Source organism: Suncus etruscus, chromosome 1 (genome assembly GCF_024139225.1).
Source record: "Suncus etruscus isolate mSunEtr1 chromosome 1, mSunEtr1.pri.cur, whole genome shotgun sequence".
Lineage (NCBI taxonomy): Eukaryota > Metazoa > Chordata > Mammalia > Eulipotyphla > Soricidae > Suncus > Suncus etruscus.
The window spans coordinates 112,363,919-112,384,255 of NC_064848.1; the positions used below are offsets into that span (position 1 = coordinate 112,363,919).

Below are 20,337 nucleotides of genomic sequence, written 5' to 3' on the forward strand. Positions count from 1 at the left end.
CTGCCATAGCACAGCCATACCTAAGACCCAGCTCCTACAATAAAGACATTTCTGCTTAAACTCTATTCAACCATATGTTGTATAATAATCAAACTTTTTTGGGGAAGAAGTGTATAATTTATTGATGTTTATTTTGTTTATGATCTAACTAAAAACCTACTCTCAAATTTCTCTGGTTTCACTGACAAGCCAACATGTTCATTTTCAATCAGTTTCCACATTACATACTAGTTTCTTACCTGTTACCAGGTTGGTGTGTTCCACATCCTAGATTAATGGAAAACTGAATCATGTGAGACATTGTAGAAGGAAGAACAGGTAAGACATGGAAGAAGTCTACAGCCCAAACATTCCTATTTTGTCCTTGATGGTTTTTTTGCCTTAGACAAAATTTGGTAGCAGGAGTCTGAAGTTCAGGATTGATGACCACAGAAACCAAAGATGAAACCTTGAAAACAAAGGCAACCAAAATCACAAATTCTCCCCATGTGAGTCTGTTTGAAATATTCTAGACTTGATCTTACAAGCATAATGTGCATAGCAGCTATCTATTAAGTGCCAAAGCCCAATGCGTAACATCTGTTACTTCATAGAAGGCACTGTCCTCAGTGAACATTTTTTTTAGTCAATTAGAATTTCATCTTCACAAAAAAAGTGGAGCTTACCACATAACATACAGGCCCTCCATGACTGGAAGACAAATTGGTAAAAGTTATCAAAGTATGTATATCTAAGTTATATATTGTAATACAAGGCAAAGGAAACTTGAAATTTATACTGTATCATCATCAATCTTTTCCAAATAGGTTTGTAAGGAATAATGATGATTTTCAAATCTAGGTATTCTAAAAATAGGTAGTCTGTCTAGAACCATTTAGATACAGTGAGTTAATGAAAGGTAGCTTACATAATTGATATGCTCTGTGGTATGTAGAGTAGGTATAATCCTTTTTACAGAAAAAGTAATATATGATGAAATCTCAAATGGAATAATTTGAGTGATATTGACATGTAAAGGGTGCTGGACACTTTCACTGGTTGTTTCTATTTTTAACTCCCATGTTAAACAGACTCCCATGTCTTTACAGAAAGATCCAAGATATTAGGCTCTGGCAGTTTTCAAGTTTTTTTAAATCAATGTGAATATAATACTAACAAATCAATACTCTGAATGCAGCTTTAACAAATACTAATCTACTGTTAGAATAACAATTCTACACTTATGACAAGGTTCATACACTGTTTTGAAGATTTTCATAACAAATTTAGAACCCATACCTGTCCTAAATTCAAGAGGCAAGGGGAAAAAAAAGGTCCATAGTTTTATTTTTTTTTGTACTTTAATTTGTACTTATACAACATATTCCATTTGGGAGACTTCTAGTTGTTAGCTAAATTCTTACTATGCCTGAGAGCAAGTCTGTAAGGCTGATCACTATGGCCACTTTTTAGGTTTTCTTGGAGACAATAGCTATGGGGACTACAGAAGTCATTCATTATCTCAGTAGTCATGAAACATTCTTCCTGATGAATTTGCATTTTTAGTTTGTATTACAAAAGAAAAGGTGAGCCTTGGGGCCGAAGAGATAGCATGAAGATAAGGCTTTTGCCTTATCTGAGCATAGAGTAGAGCCACAAGTAGTAACCTCTGAGCTCTGCCAAAAACCAAAATAATAATAATAATAATAATAATAATAATAATAATAATAATAATAATAATAAATAAAATAAGAAAAGCTGAGCCTTAAAACACCATGTTAAAGAAATCAGACCACTTCTTCAGCTTTAGAAGAGATATTTATCTTCTGCATGTGGTTGTTAGGGTGGGGATTTAACACAGACTGGTCAGGCCATTGTTCACAAGTTTGATAATAGTACCTTGTAAGAGGAATAGGAAAGAGTATCCAGTGTAAAGTGCTCTTTTCTTCCTTCAACCTTTGCATACACGATGATATCATTTTCATGGGACTCTCCAGGGTCACAAATACCTCCTGCACAAACAAACATTTTCAGTTGTTAATATCCAAATGTAACCATAAACATATCATAGGGTTAAATTTCAGGATAAGAAGAATTATAGAACCCAGATTTTACTTAAAAATCACCTTGAGCAAGGTAACTAAACCCAAGGAGATAATTTATGAAGACAGCTCAGATAGGCCGTGCTAAAGATCAAAGACTTGACATTTGTGAAGGCCAAAGTAACTATTTGCTTAATGAGTTTAATCAAATAATAGTCTGTAACGAGTCGCGACTGCATGTCCATATTATAGCTCTCATTACAAAGATGTGCTCTGCTTTTAAATAAACCACTTCTATCTTAGATCTGAGTTCCATTATAGTTAACATTCATAATCTACTAATTATGGTTTTTTAAAAAGAATCATGTTTCATTACATCAAAGATTTTTGAATCAGTGGTATTTAAACTGATATATAGAATATACTTAATATTTTAGCACATACCTGGCATTGGAATTTTAAATGTAATTCATTTTACATTTTCATTTTTGATTTTGGTATCTTATTTGCCTTTTCAAGGTACACATTTTATTCCTTTATCACTATACTTTATAATAATATGAAATGATATAATGCTAGAATTGAAAGGTAATTATAATCATCCTTGTGATAAAATGAGTTACAGAGCTGGTAAGTGAAATTGAAGATCATTTACTATTCTTACTGTTGCTGATTTTGTCAACTATACACATCATAGGTTTTTAAAGGATTTTATGTCTAACTAGATGCCTTTCCCTGCTTCTTTAATTCTTCATATTAGCACCAATAATAGCAGGGATGTAAGTATCTTTGTGATACTTCTTGGCATATAGGCTATCCCTAAGGCTCAAAGTTTGCAACATTAGCTTTTAAAAATTATTACCCTTCAAAAACTTCCTCCATTTTCAATCAATTACTGTCAATATTAATTTTCATCTACAGGCAATTTCTGTAATTGTAATTTCTAATACTCTAGCAAGAGTCAAATAGGACAACCTCAGAACTCAAGAACAAAGTAATCTACCTTCTGAGTAAATCTTGTAAAATCAAAATAGTGGTTCAAATTCATTATTTGTATAAGTAAATTAATTACTATAAATGGCTCTAATTCAACCTGGGCAATTAAGGTTTGATCTTGAGTATAAATTATTGGTATTTGATGTTAAGTAATAAACTTCAAATGTTAAGCACAAATGAGATAATAAGATAAATAACTTATATGAAGATATTTGTAAAGTGTAAATGCAGCCAGTCACATTTGATACACATATGTGCTTGGCATGCAATAAATATTTACTGAGTTAAGCAATTTGAACTGAGAATAGAAAAGCCAGATATGGTGATGATGTACAACTTTCCTATTATATGTTTACTATTTAAGGGCAACAACATGCAGAAAAAATATTATGATTTTTGACATCTGGCATCAGTTTTTGGTATCTTAGCACATATTTCAATGTTATGAAAAATACAGTTTAGCCCCAGCTCATTCAGTGACAGTATCTGTAGAAAGATATAGATAAAAACCCAATTCTCATTCAAAAATTTTAAATTCTTTTTTGAGTACTTATTAAAAAACTATCCTCCTCCCAAAAGAACATAAAGGGTAAAAGATCAAGGTAGAATGTTTAAAGCACTATACTCAGAAACATAGGAATTGAATCAACATGTCTCTAATTTCACTGGCTTGTTACCTATAAATCCCTTCTGCTCTCTTAAGAACAGTTCATGAACTGCACCTGCCTTTCAGAAAACTGAAACACATGTGGGAGTCTCATCCAGCCCACAATGACAGGAGAAGAAAGTCCAAAAGGAGCCAAGACTTAAAAAAATGATGACAGACTTTATCTGAAAGATCCCCTTGGGGGCAATTTATCAGTTCTGTGAAGTTTCAGTGACAGCAGCTCCTACAGAAGGATATGGATTCTTCATGAGCTTCACATGCTTTGATGCACTGTGAAATGGAATGACTCAAGGGGCATTTTGTAAAGCAATTAAGGTACAGAAGTCTTTCATGACACTAGATGGATAGTTATTTAAAAGATATATTAAATCTCTTTCAGGCAGTCATTAAGATATTACTATTAGAAATGTGTTTTTATATTTACTATATATAGAACATTGGGCTAAAAGGAGAAATAAGTCTTTAAGAGCTTGCAATTTATGGGCTGTTGAGTAAAAAAGTTCAACAGGCTGACCACACCCCTTGTATGTGGAAGCAAATGAAGATAAGCATTTGGGAGTTTATAGATGGGAACATGTAGTGCTAAGTTTGATCCCAGTGTTATGGTTCCCTGAGCACCAAAAGAAATGTCTTCCAATCAGACAGCCCCTGAGCACAATTGGGTATGGCTAAAAACTAGAAGTTTAAATTTAACAAGGTAGATTCCTAGATGTGAAAATTATGATTGCCCTAAGAATGCTCCATGCAAATCTAAACACAGAAGCTTTTATCTAGCAATGTTTATCCCCACTATTGATTAACTGCCTATAAACTGGAAAATTCTTCCCCTCCCATTGTGTTGGCTACATTTTTTAAGTGCTCTGACCCATATCATAAGGGTCAGACTTTCAACTGTAACTTAGGAATAGATCTCCATTGTGTGTGTGTGTGTGTGTGTGTGTGTGTGTATGTGTGTGTGTGTGGTGAATTCCTCTATATTTGTCTAATCTGCATCATATATAATATCTGTCTATATTGAATATAGTTCCTATTATATACTATCTCTTCCTCCTCTAACACCTTACAAATGCTCTTCTATCCTCTCACCTCCTCAATTCTGATCTGCTCACTCCCCCCTATTAAACCCTCTTTACCCTCAGTTTTTAACAGTGGAAACACCCTATACCTTAGGCCAAGAAATTTCCTTTCTAATTTCCCAATGTTTACTGTGCTTATGAAAACAAAACAAAACAAGCAAACCAAAACCAAAACTTGCCACATATGCCTTTCCTGTTTTTCTTCTTTAAATTATATATACACACATATACATATATATGTATATATATACATATATATATATTCTAGATAGGTGCTCCTGTCTTTTACATAGAACCTTAGAAGTTGAATTATTTTGTTCTGCCTCATACTTCTATGTCTTCCTACAAAAGGAGAAAGGTAAAAAAGTGATTGGTACCCAGGGACCAAGTAGTATCAGGAGCAATGAGTGAAAAAAAAAAGATAATCGCTCCTGGCAGGCTCAGGGGACCATAGGAGATGTCGGAATTGAACCCAGGTCTGCTCTGTGTCGGCCACATGTAAGCCACATGTTCTTCCACTGTGCTATCGCTCTGTCTATTAATAAATGAGAGAAATAGAATGCCTGTCTCACATATAGGCAGGGGTTGGGGGAGGAGGGATATGGGAACATTGATGGTGGGAAAGGTGAAGGGGGCTGTTCTTTTTATGACTGAAACCCAACTACAGACATGTTTGTTTAAAGATATTATTTAAAAAAAAAAAGAAAAAAGTCATATCTGAAAACCCAAGCAAAGTCAATGACAATAGAATCAAGAGACCCAAACTATAACAAGCCAAACACAAAATGGACCAAAAATGAACCTGTTACACTAGTAGTCCAGGATGGTAAGGGTGGAGGTATGGGTTGCATGTGGGGAATGAACTATGGTGGAGGGAGGTCAATACTGGTGGTGTGAATAGACCGATTCAGTGTGACTATATGCCTGAAATACCACTGTGAAAGACTTGTAATTCACAATGGTCTCAATAAAAAATAAAAAAAATTTAACAAGGTAAAATAAGGTATATATATATGTGTGTGTGTGTGTGTGTGTGTGTGTGTGTGTGTGTGTGTGCGCGCGCGCGTGTGCTTTACAACTGTAGTCAAACTCAGAGAAAAGTGATATAAGTATGGGTTAAAAGATGTGGGTACGGGGGCCGGGCGGTGGCGCTAAAGGTAAGGTGCCTGCCTTGCCTGCGCTAGCCTTGGACGGACCGCGGTTCAATCCCCCGGTGTCCCATATGGTCCCCCAAGCCAGGAGCAACTTCTGAGCACATAGCCAGGAGTAACCCCTGAGCGTTACCGGGTGTGGCCCAAAAACCAAAAAAAAAAAAAAGATGTGGGTACATAGGAAATGCTTAGTGAGTACTGTTAAAGAAAGTAAATAAACATTGACATATATAATATTCCTTTAGTCATGACATTCTCTTCCTAAAGACAGTACTGCATTTTTGTACTCAATAAGTTTACATTGAATGAATTCATGAAAGAAGGAAATAATCCTTGAAAAATAACTTTGAAAGTTGATCAAACTGTCCAGAAATTATAGTTACAATAAGCTGATAAAAACATGGAATGAAACAAAAAGAACATATAGTTAGGACCACAGAAAGAGGGAGTATTATCTGGTCCAATCTCACAATCAATCACAAATTTTCTGAGGCACTAGTTTTTGAGGGGACACTTCAATATTATCATATCTAAATATCTTTCCATCTACTTTCCTACTTTTCCTAGGAAAGTATATATGTTATATATATATATATTATATATACTAAGTTACTGCACATCACCATGTAAAGGCCTGTGATCATTTACCACTGTCCTTAACTACTCTATTCTGTCTTACCCTGTCTTCTCTTCTTTTCCATTATTCTATTCAGCTTGATCTACTTGTCTTATGCTAAAAACATCTTCTCTGGAAACAATTTTCTTACCAGATCTATTTGCTTTCTTCTGTTTATAGATGAACTTCCTAAAGGGACAGTCTCCAAGTGACATATGACTTCATTTCTTGTAACTCTATACACTTTACAAACAGTCCCTCAAAAATCAATGATCGCCTCTAAGACCTTATTGTTGGTTGATATCTTTCTCTTTGGCTTTATCTACACTGCCGATTACGTTTCTGTCATCTCACTCTTGAACCACTCACTACTTTCCTTTCCTCCTGTAACACAAAATGTCACCTTCTACCTGCCTTTCTTTATGTCTTTTATCAATATCTTTTGTCATTTCCTTTTACCTCAAATAACAATTCTCTCTTGAATTATGATTACTACCTTTAGGCTTCAATGTCAACATTTCTCAATATAAAAAATCCCCTACTCTATAGTTGATGCTTCTGTCTGTTTTATCACCTGACACCATTCTCCTACTCAACCAGAAGGGGATTATGTGTTACTTCCCAACATAATGGCCATAGTCAGTTGGGTGTCACTTCAGACAGCTCCATCCTTAGTTACTGTAGGAATGAAGATTGTTCTATTTTATGACTACGACCTTCTTGTCACCAAACAAATCATTATGGAAAATGGGGTAACATTACACAGACACTAAGTTTGAGAGCACGATATGGCCTGAAGTTTGCTATGTTATCCTGAACTGTAGAAAGTGAGTGCTGTGAGAGAAATTAATAGCTGGACTCAGGAGAACTGTTTGATCTGATAGTAAATTCAAAGGTGGACAATGTTTATTTTTCATTTTACTTCCAGGTGTTGCCTGGCAGCTTCTAGTCTCTCAGTAACAAAGGCATGTGACACCTATTCACAGTTCTAAAATGATCTCCAATGAAAGAATAATTTCTGATTAAAATGATAATTATTATAAAAATTCAATCCCCTACCTCCATTTTGGGTATTTTTCTATCATTTGTTTTATAATAGTTGGAAGAACATATATCTTAATGAACATTTCTTTTTTTGTCCCACCTCTTAATGAACATTTCTAATTAATGTATTCATCAACATATTAGGAAATGAAGAGTATTACTAAGAGACTATATATTTTAGCTTCCCAAAGTAAAAGTTATGTGATGATGAGATATCCATGTAGACAGAAATTACATTGCATGATGACTGATTTTTGTGTAATCTAATGATTTTGGACAAAGAACTTGCTTTGCATTTTTCTCCCATGCCTTTTCATTTATAACCACTGAGGGTGAGGTAGAAGGAAGGTATTATGGCATTTTCGTCCTTAGGCTTAGTCATGGCATGCAAGGACTAGCTCTTATACTGAGTAGTTCTGGCAGAGATGGCTGGAAGCAAGAGTGAATTTTTGCTCAACCAGTAGAATTTGTATTTTTATCATTTTTTTATATAATAAACAATCTTACTTCTTTGGAACTAGTGAGGTGCTGGCCTACAACTGATCCTAGGCAATACAATTTGTTTAAGATATACATACCCATAACAAAGTAAAATCTCAGGTTCCCATAACTGGTTGTGTCCATATATGGTGTGCACAGTTTCCTCTCTCCATCTTTAAGGAAGACCAGTGATAAGCCAGATTCTATTGTTCCACATTCTGTACCAATGACAGCTCCTATGATGTCCCACCTTAAAAAATGACAACCATTAAGAGTTAGAATATTAAGTCATATCCATATGACTCCATCTAATACTTTATTTTTAATAAGAAATGTTTACTTAGTGATACATATGAGATAAAATGTTGTGGTATTAGATATTTTAGATAATGGACAGTCTTTTAAGTACATTTAATTCACAAGTATGGTTTTCTCAGAAAGATAAACATTTAATCAGTATTATGAGCAGTTTGCCTGTGACATAATTAATTCCCAATGTATTTACAAGTGAGGTAAAAAAATCTGAACTAAGGAAACAAGGAACAGTGTAAATAATAATTTCATACTCTGTTACTTGCCATACTGAAAGTAGTCATCTGATGAAAATAATAACTTACAAGAACTTAGCAAATTTTCCATAAGGAAATGAGATTTATAGGTTGTCAATTAGGTATTTGAATGCAAAGAAGAGAATAAAAATATTAACCAACTTTAAAATCATTACTCAATCTTTTATTTATTTCTGGAAATGTCTAACCTGATCAATGTTATTTCTGCAACTAGCATACCTATAGATGGATAAAACTGAAATACACAGATAAATACAAACAGATAAATCATAATACAGTCTGAGAGCTTCCGTTTGTCAGTTTTCTGTTATTTTAGTAGTTTCAGTTCTAAATTGGGTATTGTGTTAAACTGGTTATTTTGAAACATTCCAGATTTCTGCAACTATGTGAAAAAAATGGAGATTTTCTTTTGTCTCTTAATAAAATGAATTAATTATTCAAGGAATATAGTAACTAACTTTTGGAAGTAGCTCTTAATAGTATTGGACCACCATAAATTAATCAGAAACCTCTCTTGATTCATACAAGACAATTTCACATTGGTTCACTAGGTTTTCACTTGCTCCATTTATTCCAATTAAACCACTTAGTTTACTGATCCACAAAGCAAGTTAAAGTTATAAATGATGCACATGATGATTCCTCTAAGGCATCTATCTGCTTTAGAGTATTTTCCAAATGTAAAATGAAAAAGAATTGAAATAGACTAAAACAACCTTCTATTAAAGTGTCAAATAAGATTAGTAATTCTCTCTCTTAATCATTCATTGTTAAAAAATAACATTTAGAAGTCATGAAATTTGTTTATACTTGAATGGATATGGAAAGTATTATGTTGAGTTAAATGAGTCAGAGGAAGAGGGATAGACATAGAATGTCTACTCATTTGTGGAATTTAAAAAGATAGTATGGTAATAATATTCAGAGACAATAGAGAAGGCCAAGAGGACCAGTCATTGGTAGGAAGCTTGCCACAAATAAGGGGGAGTGTAATTAGGGCAGAGATGGGACCACAATGACAATGATTGTTGGAAATGATCTCTCTGAACAAGAACTGGGTGCTGAAAGGAGGTAAAGTGGTATGTGTGCTACCTCTCACTAATAATATTGCAACCCACAGTGTCTAAAAGGAAAAAAGGATGAGAGTGAAAGAGAAAGAGAGAATAAAATGTCTGTGAGAGAGGCAGGTGGGGTGAGAGTGGAAGGGAAACTCAGGACACTGGTGAAAGGAAATGTGAGGAGATGGGTATTGGACATAATATGACTGAAACTCAGTTATAAACAACTTTGTTACTGTGTATTTCATGGTGATTTAATCAAATATTTGTTGAAAACTAAAATTCAAATTTTCTTAAAGCAACAATCCCACTACCTCTAGTGAGATCTGTGTGAGATATAGTCCAAAGAGTATATATTTTTTTAATCTTTAGTGTCAGAAAATTCAACATTGTTCCACATTGGCCTTTATTTCCCCCACTCTTAGAAAACCCAAAAGTGAAGTATTTTTTCTTTATAAACCTATTTTGAAACAAGTACAATATGTTTATTTCCCTTGAAGTGAAAATAAGTGAATAATTTCATTGTTTTGAATAAATTATGCACTACTAAAATTAGTAGAAGCCTGTTGCAGTACAATCTCACTCTTTCAATGATTTCTATTAACAGTGGCTTCAGTTTTGTTGGAGCAAGAATCTCTGAAGAGATCCCAGAGCAGTATCAACTCAGGTACCACTTGGATGAACTCTGACCTGCCTGAACTTCTATGGCTCCATCTGTAAGGTTGAAAGCTGTATTGTTTTTTAGTTATGAAAATATCACATTTGACAACTACCTAAAATAAAAAACAGTATAATCCTTCAGGTAAGCGGGTATAACTTCCTCAAAATTCAACGAATCTTTAAAAACTTTATAGATTTAGCAATATTTAGCTAAATTCTTAGCATGGCATGTTATTTTTTTATGGTTTACATTTAGCTTTTTCCCAAAGAAATTCAGGTTCTTGTGAACTGCATTTGATGAAATTTCTTCCTTTGGGGGAAAACCAACAAAGAAATTTATATTTATTCTTTGATGTCACTTCTTTAAAAAAAATGCCCCTATAATATTTATTATAAGCAAAGTGATATCTATTATTTATTACAGAATGGGAGTGAAGTTGAAACACAGAAAGTTATATAATCAATAAAACACATACGACAACTTTGTTACTTAGAAGTAAGAAGGTTAGAATAATGTTTAGTCTATTTTTGTTTAAAGGGAGAGAAATATTTTTTTTGTTTTTGTTTTTGGGCCACATCCATTTGATGCTCAGGGGTTACTCCTGGCTATAAGCTCAGAAGTCGCTCCTGGCTTGGGGGGACCATATGGGACGCCGGGGGATCGAGCCGCGGTCCGTCCTACGCTAGCGCCATCTTCCCGTCCCCGGAGAGAAATATTTTTAAAACCTATTTTATTGACATACCAGAATATAAAATACTTTCAATTATACTTTTCGTGCATATATCATTCCAACACCAAACCCACCACCAGAGAGCCCACTTTTCTTCAGCAGTCACCCAAAGGCCCTTATAGATATCCACTCATCAAATTTGATCTTTCCTTATTTTGGGCAGGGCACAGTCAGCTGTGTTCTGCGATCACTCCTGGTAGGAGCTAGGGAACAATATGGGGTGCTGGTGATTGAGCCTGATTCAGCCATGTGCATGGCAAGCATCCTTCTTGCTGTAAAAACCTTCCCAGTTACTGAAATGCAATTTTTCCTCATTCAATTCTAATATAGATATATGTCACTGAAATATTGTCTTAAAACAACAAGCAACATATAGAGTTATTTTAGCAGAAAAGCTCTTACTATTAGTTGTTTTGGAATAATTTGAGAATAAAATTTTCAATTAGTTCATTCATAAGCACTTTTAAGAAATATATAAGAGTAAAATGTTTTTAGCAAAAATATAAGTAAATAAATGTGAGATGATAGATATATTAATGACCTAGAGAAGAGGAAACTTTTACATGTATATTCATATCAAATCATCACAATATGCTGTTTACTTTGAATGTCATTTAAACCAATAAAACTGAAACTTACTATTACTTATTAAGTTTTTTTTGTTGTCTTTTTTGTTTTTGGGTCACACCCCAGCAGCACTCAGGGGTTAACCTGGCTCTGTGCTCAGAAATAGCTTCTGGCAGGCACGGAGGACCACATGCCTGGGATCAAACCCGGGTCTGTCCTGGGTTGGCCGCATGCAAGGTAAATGCCCTACCACTGTGCTATTGCCCCAGCCCCAACTTCATAAGTTTTTAAATACTATATATCTTTTAAGTACTAGAAATATTTAAGTAACTATCAAAATGAAAAATATATACAAATGCAGATATTTATCCAATTTTTGATTTAGAAATATATTTCAGAAATTAATAAACATATAAACCACTGATTTTTAATAAATTTTATATATTGAGGCATATCTAAACCACTATATCTCCCTTTTGAAATAATAATCATACTTACTAACTAAAAATATTCAGTTTGTTGGTTTTACTTTTAAATCAAGCTATTCTTTAGTATAGAAAATTCAATTCTTTTCTTTTTGTCTTGATAGTAAAACTTGTCTTGATAGTAAAACTTAATATTTAATAGTGAAAATGGGATTAGAAGAGGGGGATTTTAATTATTATTTTACATGTCTATCTTGCACTAAGAACATAGCTTTCATGAAAAATGAAGAAACAGTCAATTCATATAGCAGGCAATAAAGATATGATAGTTTAACCACATTTTCTCTAATATTAGTATTGAAGGTTCAAAAGTTAATGAGGGAATTTCATACTATGAAGATAGTTTTATTATATTTTCTAAAATTTATTAAACTGCCTAAAATTGAAAACTTTAGATTTGAAATTACCAGATATTCTACTTCTGCTCAATACCGAATAAAGCCTAGTTTTTAAGAACCCACATTTACCAAATTCATAAGTTTTTTTTTAATCTACTATAAATTCTCTAAGGTTGAATAAATTCATGACATTGTGAGGCCTCTATTTGGGATGATTCTGATATTTAATAAGGAATGTGCCATAGGTAAAGACCCTTCCACATTCATTTATATTCATGAGGTTTCTCTCCATTATGACTCTTGTGATGTCTAGCAAGGTCTATCCTTTGGCTGAAGGTTTCTCCACTGCCATTGCTTTTATAGACTTTCTCTCCAGCATGACAGCTTTGATGAAGGTAAAAAACGAGCTTTGTTTGAAGCTTCCTGTATACACTGACTTTCAGGAATTTTCTTTTTCATTTGGTTCCTCTCTATTTCACCAAATTTAAATTTATTTTAGGGTCTTATTACATGTACTACATTTATATACACTCTACTTGGAGTAATATTAGTAAAAATATTTTAGATTCAGGATGGTAAAAAAGCACACAGCATTCATGACAATCCAGCGGAAATTCACCTACATGGAGAGTATTTAAAGAAAAAAATTTTCTGGACATTACAGAATCTTAACATGTTAGTCTCCTTTTGACCCTTGCAAAATCTGGTGCTAGTGATGTTTTAAAACAAATCTTAGTGATCATGCATATAAATTTATAAATTATGATCAGTTCTATTTGGGGGGGGGGGTAGATCACATCTGGAAGTGCTCAGGGGCTGATATTAGCTCTGCACTCAGGAATTACTCCTGGCAGTGCATGGGATTAAATCTGGGTTAGCTGTGTGCATGGCAAGAGCCTTAGCACTGTACTATCTCTCCTGTCTCCAGTTCTAATTTTTATACTAGAATTAACAGAGCATCAGTTTTGAAGAAGTAATAGTACAGTACAGAGTGTTAATACTTAAACAATCTTTCAGTAAGGAGATGATGAGTGAATGAAAGATTGCACTTCATCTGTAACACAAGAGTGCTGAGGTGGTGCTGACAGGTCTGAGGTACTCCACAGCACAATCCCTGTACTAAGGCCTTGCTGACTACTCTGCAGTGTCTATTCACTATTCACCCCTGAAATATCTCTCTGAAAAAAAAAAACTGCTGTAAGTGTATTACTAAAAATTAATTAAAAAGAAGGAAGAGAAATTCAGAAAAGAGGAGTGAGCAAGAAAAAAAGGTAAATCTTGAAGTTTAGTCTGAATAACTACTGGTTAATTAAAACTTTTAATAAAAACCTGGAATTAAAGCAAGGTGAACTAACATAAGAGTTACAGATGAGAAAGAATGATCATGAGAAATGGAGAATTTGCTTGCAGCAGCTCTCTGGTTAACCCTTAATGTTAGGAAAAAAACATGTCAATATGTAAATTAAAAGATTAACATTAGGCTTAGTAAGTTTTAAGGTATTCAAGTTAACAGAACACAGACAAATTACTTAGTATAGTAAATGTCAAGAAAGTGAATAAGAGTAAATAGTAAAAAAAATTATACTAAATAGAAAACAGAACATAGGTTGATAGGAACCCATCTAAACATATAAGTAGCAAATCAACTTGATGATTCTAGATTAAACCTGCAATTCTCTCAGTTTTGTTTAAAGTTGTTATTGATCAGGCAAGTGATAACACAGAGTGTAGGACACTTGATATGCATATGGCCAACCAGGATTTGATTCTTAGCATCCGAGATGGTCCCCTGAGCACTTTCAGCAGTGATCTTTGAGTGCAGAGATAGGGCTAAGCTCTAAGCATCACTCAGTGTGGTTTCAAAACAAACAAACAAACAAACAAACAAACGCCACTGATGCTGGGCAGAAATAGTTGTGATGAGTACTTATGGAATTTTAAATTCCTGTTAGATTTATGCTTACTAGACAATGCCCTGCTACTCCAGTCATTGTTCTTTCCTTGGGCAAAAGCCTTGGCTTGGAGTAGGTATAGCAAATAATTTGATTTAGGGAGTCAAGGGCATTTGCTTTGCAAGTTTAATCCCAAGTATTCTATATAGACCCCGAGCCCACTAGGAGTGATCCTGAGTGTAGATATAGGAGTAAACCCTGAGCACCACTGGGTGTGTCCCTCAAACCAAAAATAAATAAATAAAATTTTAAAAAGACTATTTAGAAATAATCTTATTTAATGCCCCTCCCTAACAACCCTCCAGTGTCACCCTGTCCAGTCCAGCAGGAATGGGAGCAGCACTGGAACCTTTCTATTATTATATTCAACACAATGCTCTGGCTGGAATTTTCTCCTTCCTAAGTCTCTCTCTCTCTCTCTCTCTCTCTCTCTCTCTCTCTCTCTCTCTCTCTCTCTCTCTCTCTCTCTCTCTCTCTCTCTCTCTTCTGCTCTCTTATAATCATTCAGAATTACTGACCCAACCAGGGCATAGCTTCTTGATTTACAGTGTAATATAGGTTCATTTGCTCATTTCCTATACTGTCAAAGGATTTGAAAGGCAGCTGGAAAACTGGAACATAAATTTTGTTTTGTTTTGTTTTGTTTTATTGGCCACACCCGGTGATGCTCAGGGGTTACTCCTGGCTATGCACTCAGAAATAGCTCCTGGCTTGGGGGACCATATGGGATGCCAGGGGATCGAACCACGGTCTGTCCTAGGCTAGTGCACTCAAGGCAGATGCCTTACTGCTTGCGCCACCACTCTGGCCCCGAGAAACATGATGTTTTAATTCAACAATCAAATATTCATGATGTTTGTGCCACTATTCTTTAACATAAATTCTCTGGCTACAACAATAAAACAGGTTTATTTTTTTTAAAGAAAAAAGTGAATAGTCAAAGCACAATATTTGCATTTGATACAAAAGACATACAACTTGCACAACCTAGGAATGTGTTTTTGTATAGCCCATTACTATTTAAAAACAGCCTTAGCTAGGTGAAATGTGGCAGTTGCTAATCAAATGATGTGTTTGTTAAGGTTAAGCCAAAGTTTAGATAGACTCACATAAATTATCAGTGTATCTATTAAAGTTTCTTTCTTGCTGAAGTAACAGATGTATTTTCTTTAGGAACAAAAACTGAGATATCACCTAAAATATAAAATGGGCAGTGTTGGATTGAGACAACTTTGTGATAGGAAAGACAAACAGTTCTAGAATTCTTGTGATTTGAGATCAAATAATTCGATTCAATAGTAGAAAACTAAAAATAGTTGAGAAAGTGGCTATCAGTTAAATATTATAATGAGCTAGTGTCTATATTTTGCTTCATACTAAAGACTATGGAGGTATTATTAGAGAGGACTGAATATACTTTTTATTTTTTTCATAATTCCTATAGAGGAAAACATAAGTAATGACAATATTCTATCCATAGTAAATGCATTTTTTCTTTAAAAGAGTGTAGGAAGCTTGCCATAAATAGTGGGGGAAGTGCAGTTAGGGCAAAGAAGGAACTCTGGCAATTATAGTTGGAAGTGATCACTCTGGACAAGAACTAGGTGCTGAAAGGAGATAAGGTGACAAGCATGATAGCCTGTCAGTAACATATTGCAAACCACAGTGTTTATAAGAAAAAAAAGGAAGAGAGAAAAAGAAGAGGGAGGAGGAGTAGGAGGAATAAGAGGAGGAAACTGGAGATATTGGTAGTGAGAAATATGCATTGGTGAAGGATGTTGTACACTTATGGCTGAACTTAAATCAGGAACAACTTTGTAGCTTTGTATCTAACCATAATTCAATTAAAGAATTTATTTATAAAAGAAAAAATATTTTGGAGGAGTGGCAAAGCGACTGAAAGATAGTACAGTGTATAGAATGCTTACCTAGTATGTGACCAAATTGAATTTGATCTCTGGTAATCCTTATGTTACCCCTAAGCCCTCCAAGAATGATCCCAGAGCACAGAGCCAGGAGTAAGACCTGAGCACTGCCAGGATACTCCTCCAAAATAAAACAAAACAAAGTGACCTCAAAAGTGCAGATTTTACTAAATTTAATTTGCTACTTTTTGAGTGGAGATTAGCATCTCTGTTTTCTATTTTAGCAAATGAGTTTCTAATGATAAACTGTCCGTGGGTGGTGATAACTGAGAATGAGGCAAATATTCAGTAACCTAGCTGAGAAAACAAAACCCATCAGGAATTTTACTACCAATGGTAATCTGCTTTCCTTTGTCAATTCTTAACTTAGGTTAAAAAAAAGTCACATTAATTTGATTTCGTAACAAGATATTTGAACACTAAAGCTATGATTAAAAACAAAAGCATTATTTTCTAGACCAATAAAGCAACAATTGGAATTGGGGATGGGTGGGTGTGGTGAAGAAACTCACTTACTCACTCACTCACTCACTCATTCACTCACTCACTCTCATACACTCATTCACTCACTCAGAATCACCATTATCATTCATTCTCGACAAAACTTGCATGTAAAATAAAAAAAAATTATTTAAGCACCGTGGGTATAAGTTTGTTTAAACTATAGTGTTTTTTTTCCCCACAGATAAAGTTGTTCATGATTGAGTTACAGTCATACAATGTACAACAACCTTTACCAGTGAGCATTTCCCGCCACCAAAAAATTGCATTTTTTAAAAAATAATCTCAGAGAGAAAACTAGATTCTCTCATTACCTTTATTATCTTACATAAAACTAACTTGCTAACTGAGCCTCAGATGAGAACTTCAGTTAGGTAATTGGTGTGCGTGGGAAATGTGCGACCTGATATCCTAGGGGAGAAGCTGCAAATAACCCTAAGGTGTGGTTGCTAGAATAATTAAACTGCGTTTAGAATTTGGATGAATCTACCAATTAGAATAACACAGGTGCTTTTTGTCAAGCACATTATTTTATGCTACTAAAAGAGAAATGCTGACAATACCATGGTCTAAAAGTATCAGCATATTAAATGTAACCAAAACCCTGATGACTCCTTGGTCCCGAGAAATGGCTAGAGGATCATTAAAACCACCTGAGTCATTGAGTGAATGACATATTTTGTGATAGTCCATATTGATTTTAGGACTTTTTCTGGCGCCAATAATTAAGTCCTCTTCATGATTCAGAGGATGAATTATTTGGTTCAGCCACAAATTTTCCTATATCATTAGTGTTTTTGAAAACAGAATATTTGGTCTGTTCACTGGAACATATTATTTAGCTAACACTGGCTCTGGAATAATACATTTATTTTTGTAAAATTTTTTCTTTCTTGTCATATCAAACCTTTACTTTCTAAGTTCAATTAACTAAGAGGTTTTCATTTGTCTAAACGAAGCTTCCACTAATAAATTAACAGATATTTGAAAGTTAGTGAAAAGTAAAAGAGGGTACTTTTTGAGGAAGAACATATAGATAATAAGGCCATAATTGAAGACTTCCTGGATAGGGGCAAGAGATAATAAATGAGAGATCATATATGTGTATCTGAAAGATAATATTAGAGATTAAACTTGTGTTTCTCTCCCTGCTTCCATGGAAATGATCTAGTGTCATAGGAAACTATTTGATGACCCAGAGGATGTGAGGGCCATTGCAGAGGATGGCCCAGAATCCCTTCAGTGATGAAGGTGTAGGTTATGGATTGAATGAATTTCTTGTGCTTCAAAAGTTGGAATCCCATCCAGGCAGTAAATTCCCACAATCAGACTTGAGGGATTGAAGTAGTATATTATTAGATCATTTGTGGTGGGTGGTCATCTATGGGCAGGGCTTACTCCTGGCTCTGTTTTCAGGATACTATTATGTGGTATTGAGACTGAATAGGTTTCAGCCATGTGCAAGCAAGTGTCTTAACCCCTATACTAGCTCTGTAGGAGAAATTGGTGTATTATATCAGATTTCCAGTTGGTAACAAATCCTTTATTTCCCAAAGAGAGATTAACAAGCCTGTGTCAATCGTTTTGAACTCCATTAAAACCTGATGGTCTGGGGGCCAGAGAGATAGCACAAAAGTAAGGTGTTTGCCTTGCATGCAGAAGGTCGATGGTTCGAATACCGGCATCCCATATGGTCCCCTGAGCCTGCCAGGAGTGATTTCTGAGCATAGAGCCAGGAATGCTGCCAGGTGTGACCCAAAACCCAAAAAACCAAAAACAAATAAACAAAAACCAAAACCTGATGGTCTGATGGACACTGGAATGAACTCTGTTCTTTATACTATAAAGATTACAAAGAAAGAAGTTCAACTCCTAGAGTGCTCCTGGAGATGAACAAGAACAATAGTAGTTGTAGTGATCCATCAAGAAGACACTCAAATGCCACCAGGTACAAAACTTCAAGCAAATAGAAACATGGAGGAGGAAGTCTTTGTAAGACTGAAGGGTTCAAGTGAGGCCCAGAAAGGTAGGTCTACAATGAGATAGGGGGTGAACCTTTTACATATCACCCTTTTTAGAAGCTTACTAGATTTCCCAAAGCTAGAAGATCAGGACTTCGTTGGCTACTTAGGAATCTGCCAATAATGATACATGGCAGCAGACACAGCAATAATGGCAGTTCAGGCTGTTGGTTCCCTCACTGACTATAAATGTTCTTGAGCACTGTATAGGAAGTGGGGTTGCTAGGAGAAGAACAGCACTTGGAAGTTTCAATTAATGGTGCCAGAGTGATAGCACAGTAGTAGTGCGTTTGCCTTGCACATGGCTGACCCAGGAGGGACCATGGTTTGATCCCTGGCATCCCATATGGTCGGTCCCCCAAGCCAGGAGTGATTTCTGAGCACATAGTCAGGAGTCACCTCTGAGCATCACTGGGTGTGGACCAAAAAACAAACAAACAAACAAAAAACAACCAAGCAACCAAAAAAACAAACAAAAGAAGTTTCAATTAATTTGTTGAGATTTGAAAGATATAGCTAAATTTCATGTGGTTGTGAGCTGCAGAAACTCTCCATGTTAAATTATATTCATATATGTTAAGAAACTACATTTTATGTTAATTTATTCATCTGCATCATAGCCTCAGGAAACATAGAGCCCAGAAATTCCTAGGGATTTCTTTCTAATTCAGACATATTTTGATTCTCTGAATTTACTAATCTTTTTTAACATTTGAAATTGCTGCTTAATTAGTAGGGAATAATTTAGGGGTATAGGCTATGGAGTAGGCACACAGCTTAGAATTTTAAAAAATAATGCCCACTATTGTCACTGCTTTAGGTATTTTCTACTGCAGTCTCTCAGCCTCTTAAAATTCTCTCAAAAGATTAACGTCCTCCCAAATAATTTTTATAGATTAAAGCCATATTTTGCTGAAAATCGGGGATAAGCATCTAACATCTCAGATCCTAGGGAGACAACTGATAGTCTCAATATAGTGGTAGTAAAAAAGAAGTATATACACAAAGAGAAAAAAAGGTCTTCCAATTAGAGATGGAGAAACAAAGATTTGATGAAAGTGTTTCAATACTTTCATTTTCAGTAAAAGTAGCAGATTATTTAAAGATTGTTTAGTGTACATGTACTACTTCTTTAGGCTTATCTATGAAAAAAATAATCAGTTTTAAATGTTCTTTTGCTATTTAACAGTATGCTTTTAAAATATATCCAATAGGTGAATTATGTGCTATACACTGCATGGGATGTAACAATTACTTACCCAGTAGGTTGGCTCTCAAATTCTTCTGACCATTGCTCTTGAATATCCTCTGTAGATAGATCTACATCCCGGGTGGTGGCAAAATTGAACTCGCTGCCTTCATTTCCATGGAAATAAATAGAGTTCCCATCTGATTGACAACTATGCTGTAGATTAAAAAAAGAGAGCATGGGGTGACTGTTGAATTAGTTTTGTAGTTGTATCTGCCTTACTCGTGTAT

General features: G+C 34.8%; 1 protein-coding gene across 1 annotated transcript in view; it reads right to left on the minus strand.

The window, feature by feature from the left end:
- Positions 1-20,337, minus strand: part of RELN (reelin) — a 548,597-nt gene that overhangs the window by 193,424 nt on the left and 334,836 nt on the right. Inside the window, exons 11-14 of the mRNA XM_049783824.1 lie at positions 20,118-20,263; positions 8,150-8,301; positions 1,879-1,991; positions 240-448 (exon numbers count right to left, since the gene is read on the minus strand). Of these exons, the coding sequence (XP_049639781.1) occupies positions 240-448; positions 1,879-1,991; positions 8,150-8,301; positions 20,118-20,263 (620 nt within the window). The remainder of the gene's footprint in view (positions 1-239; positions 449-1,878; positions 1,992-8,149; positions 8,302-20,117; positions 20,264-20,337) is intronic.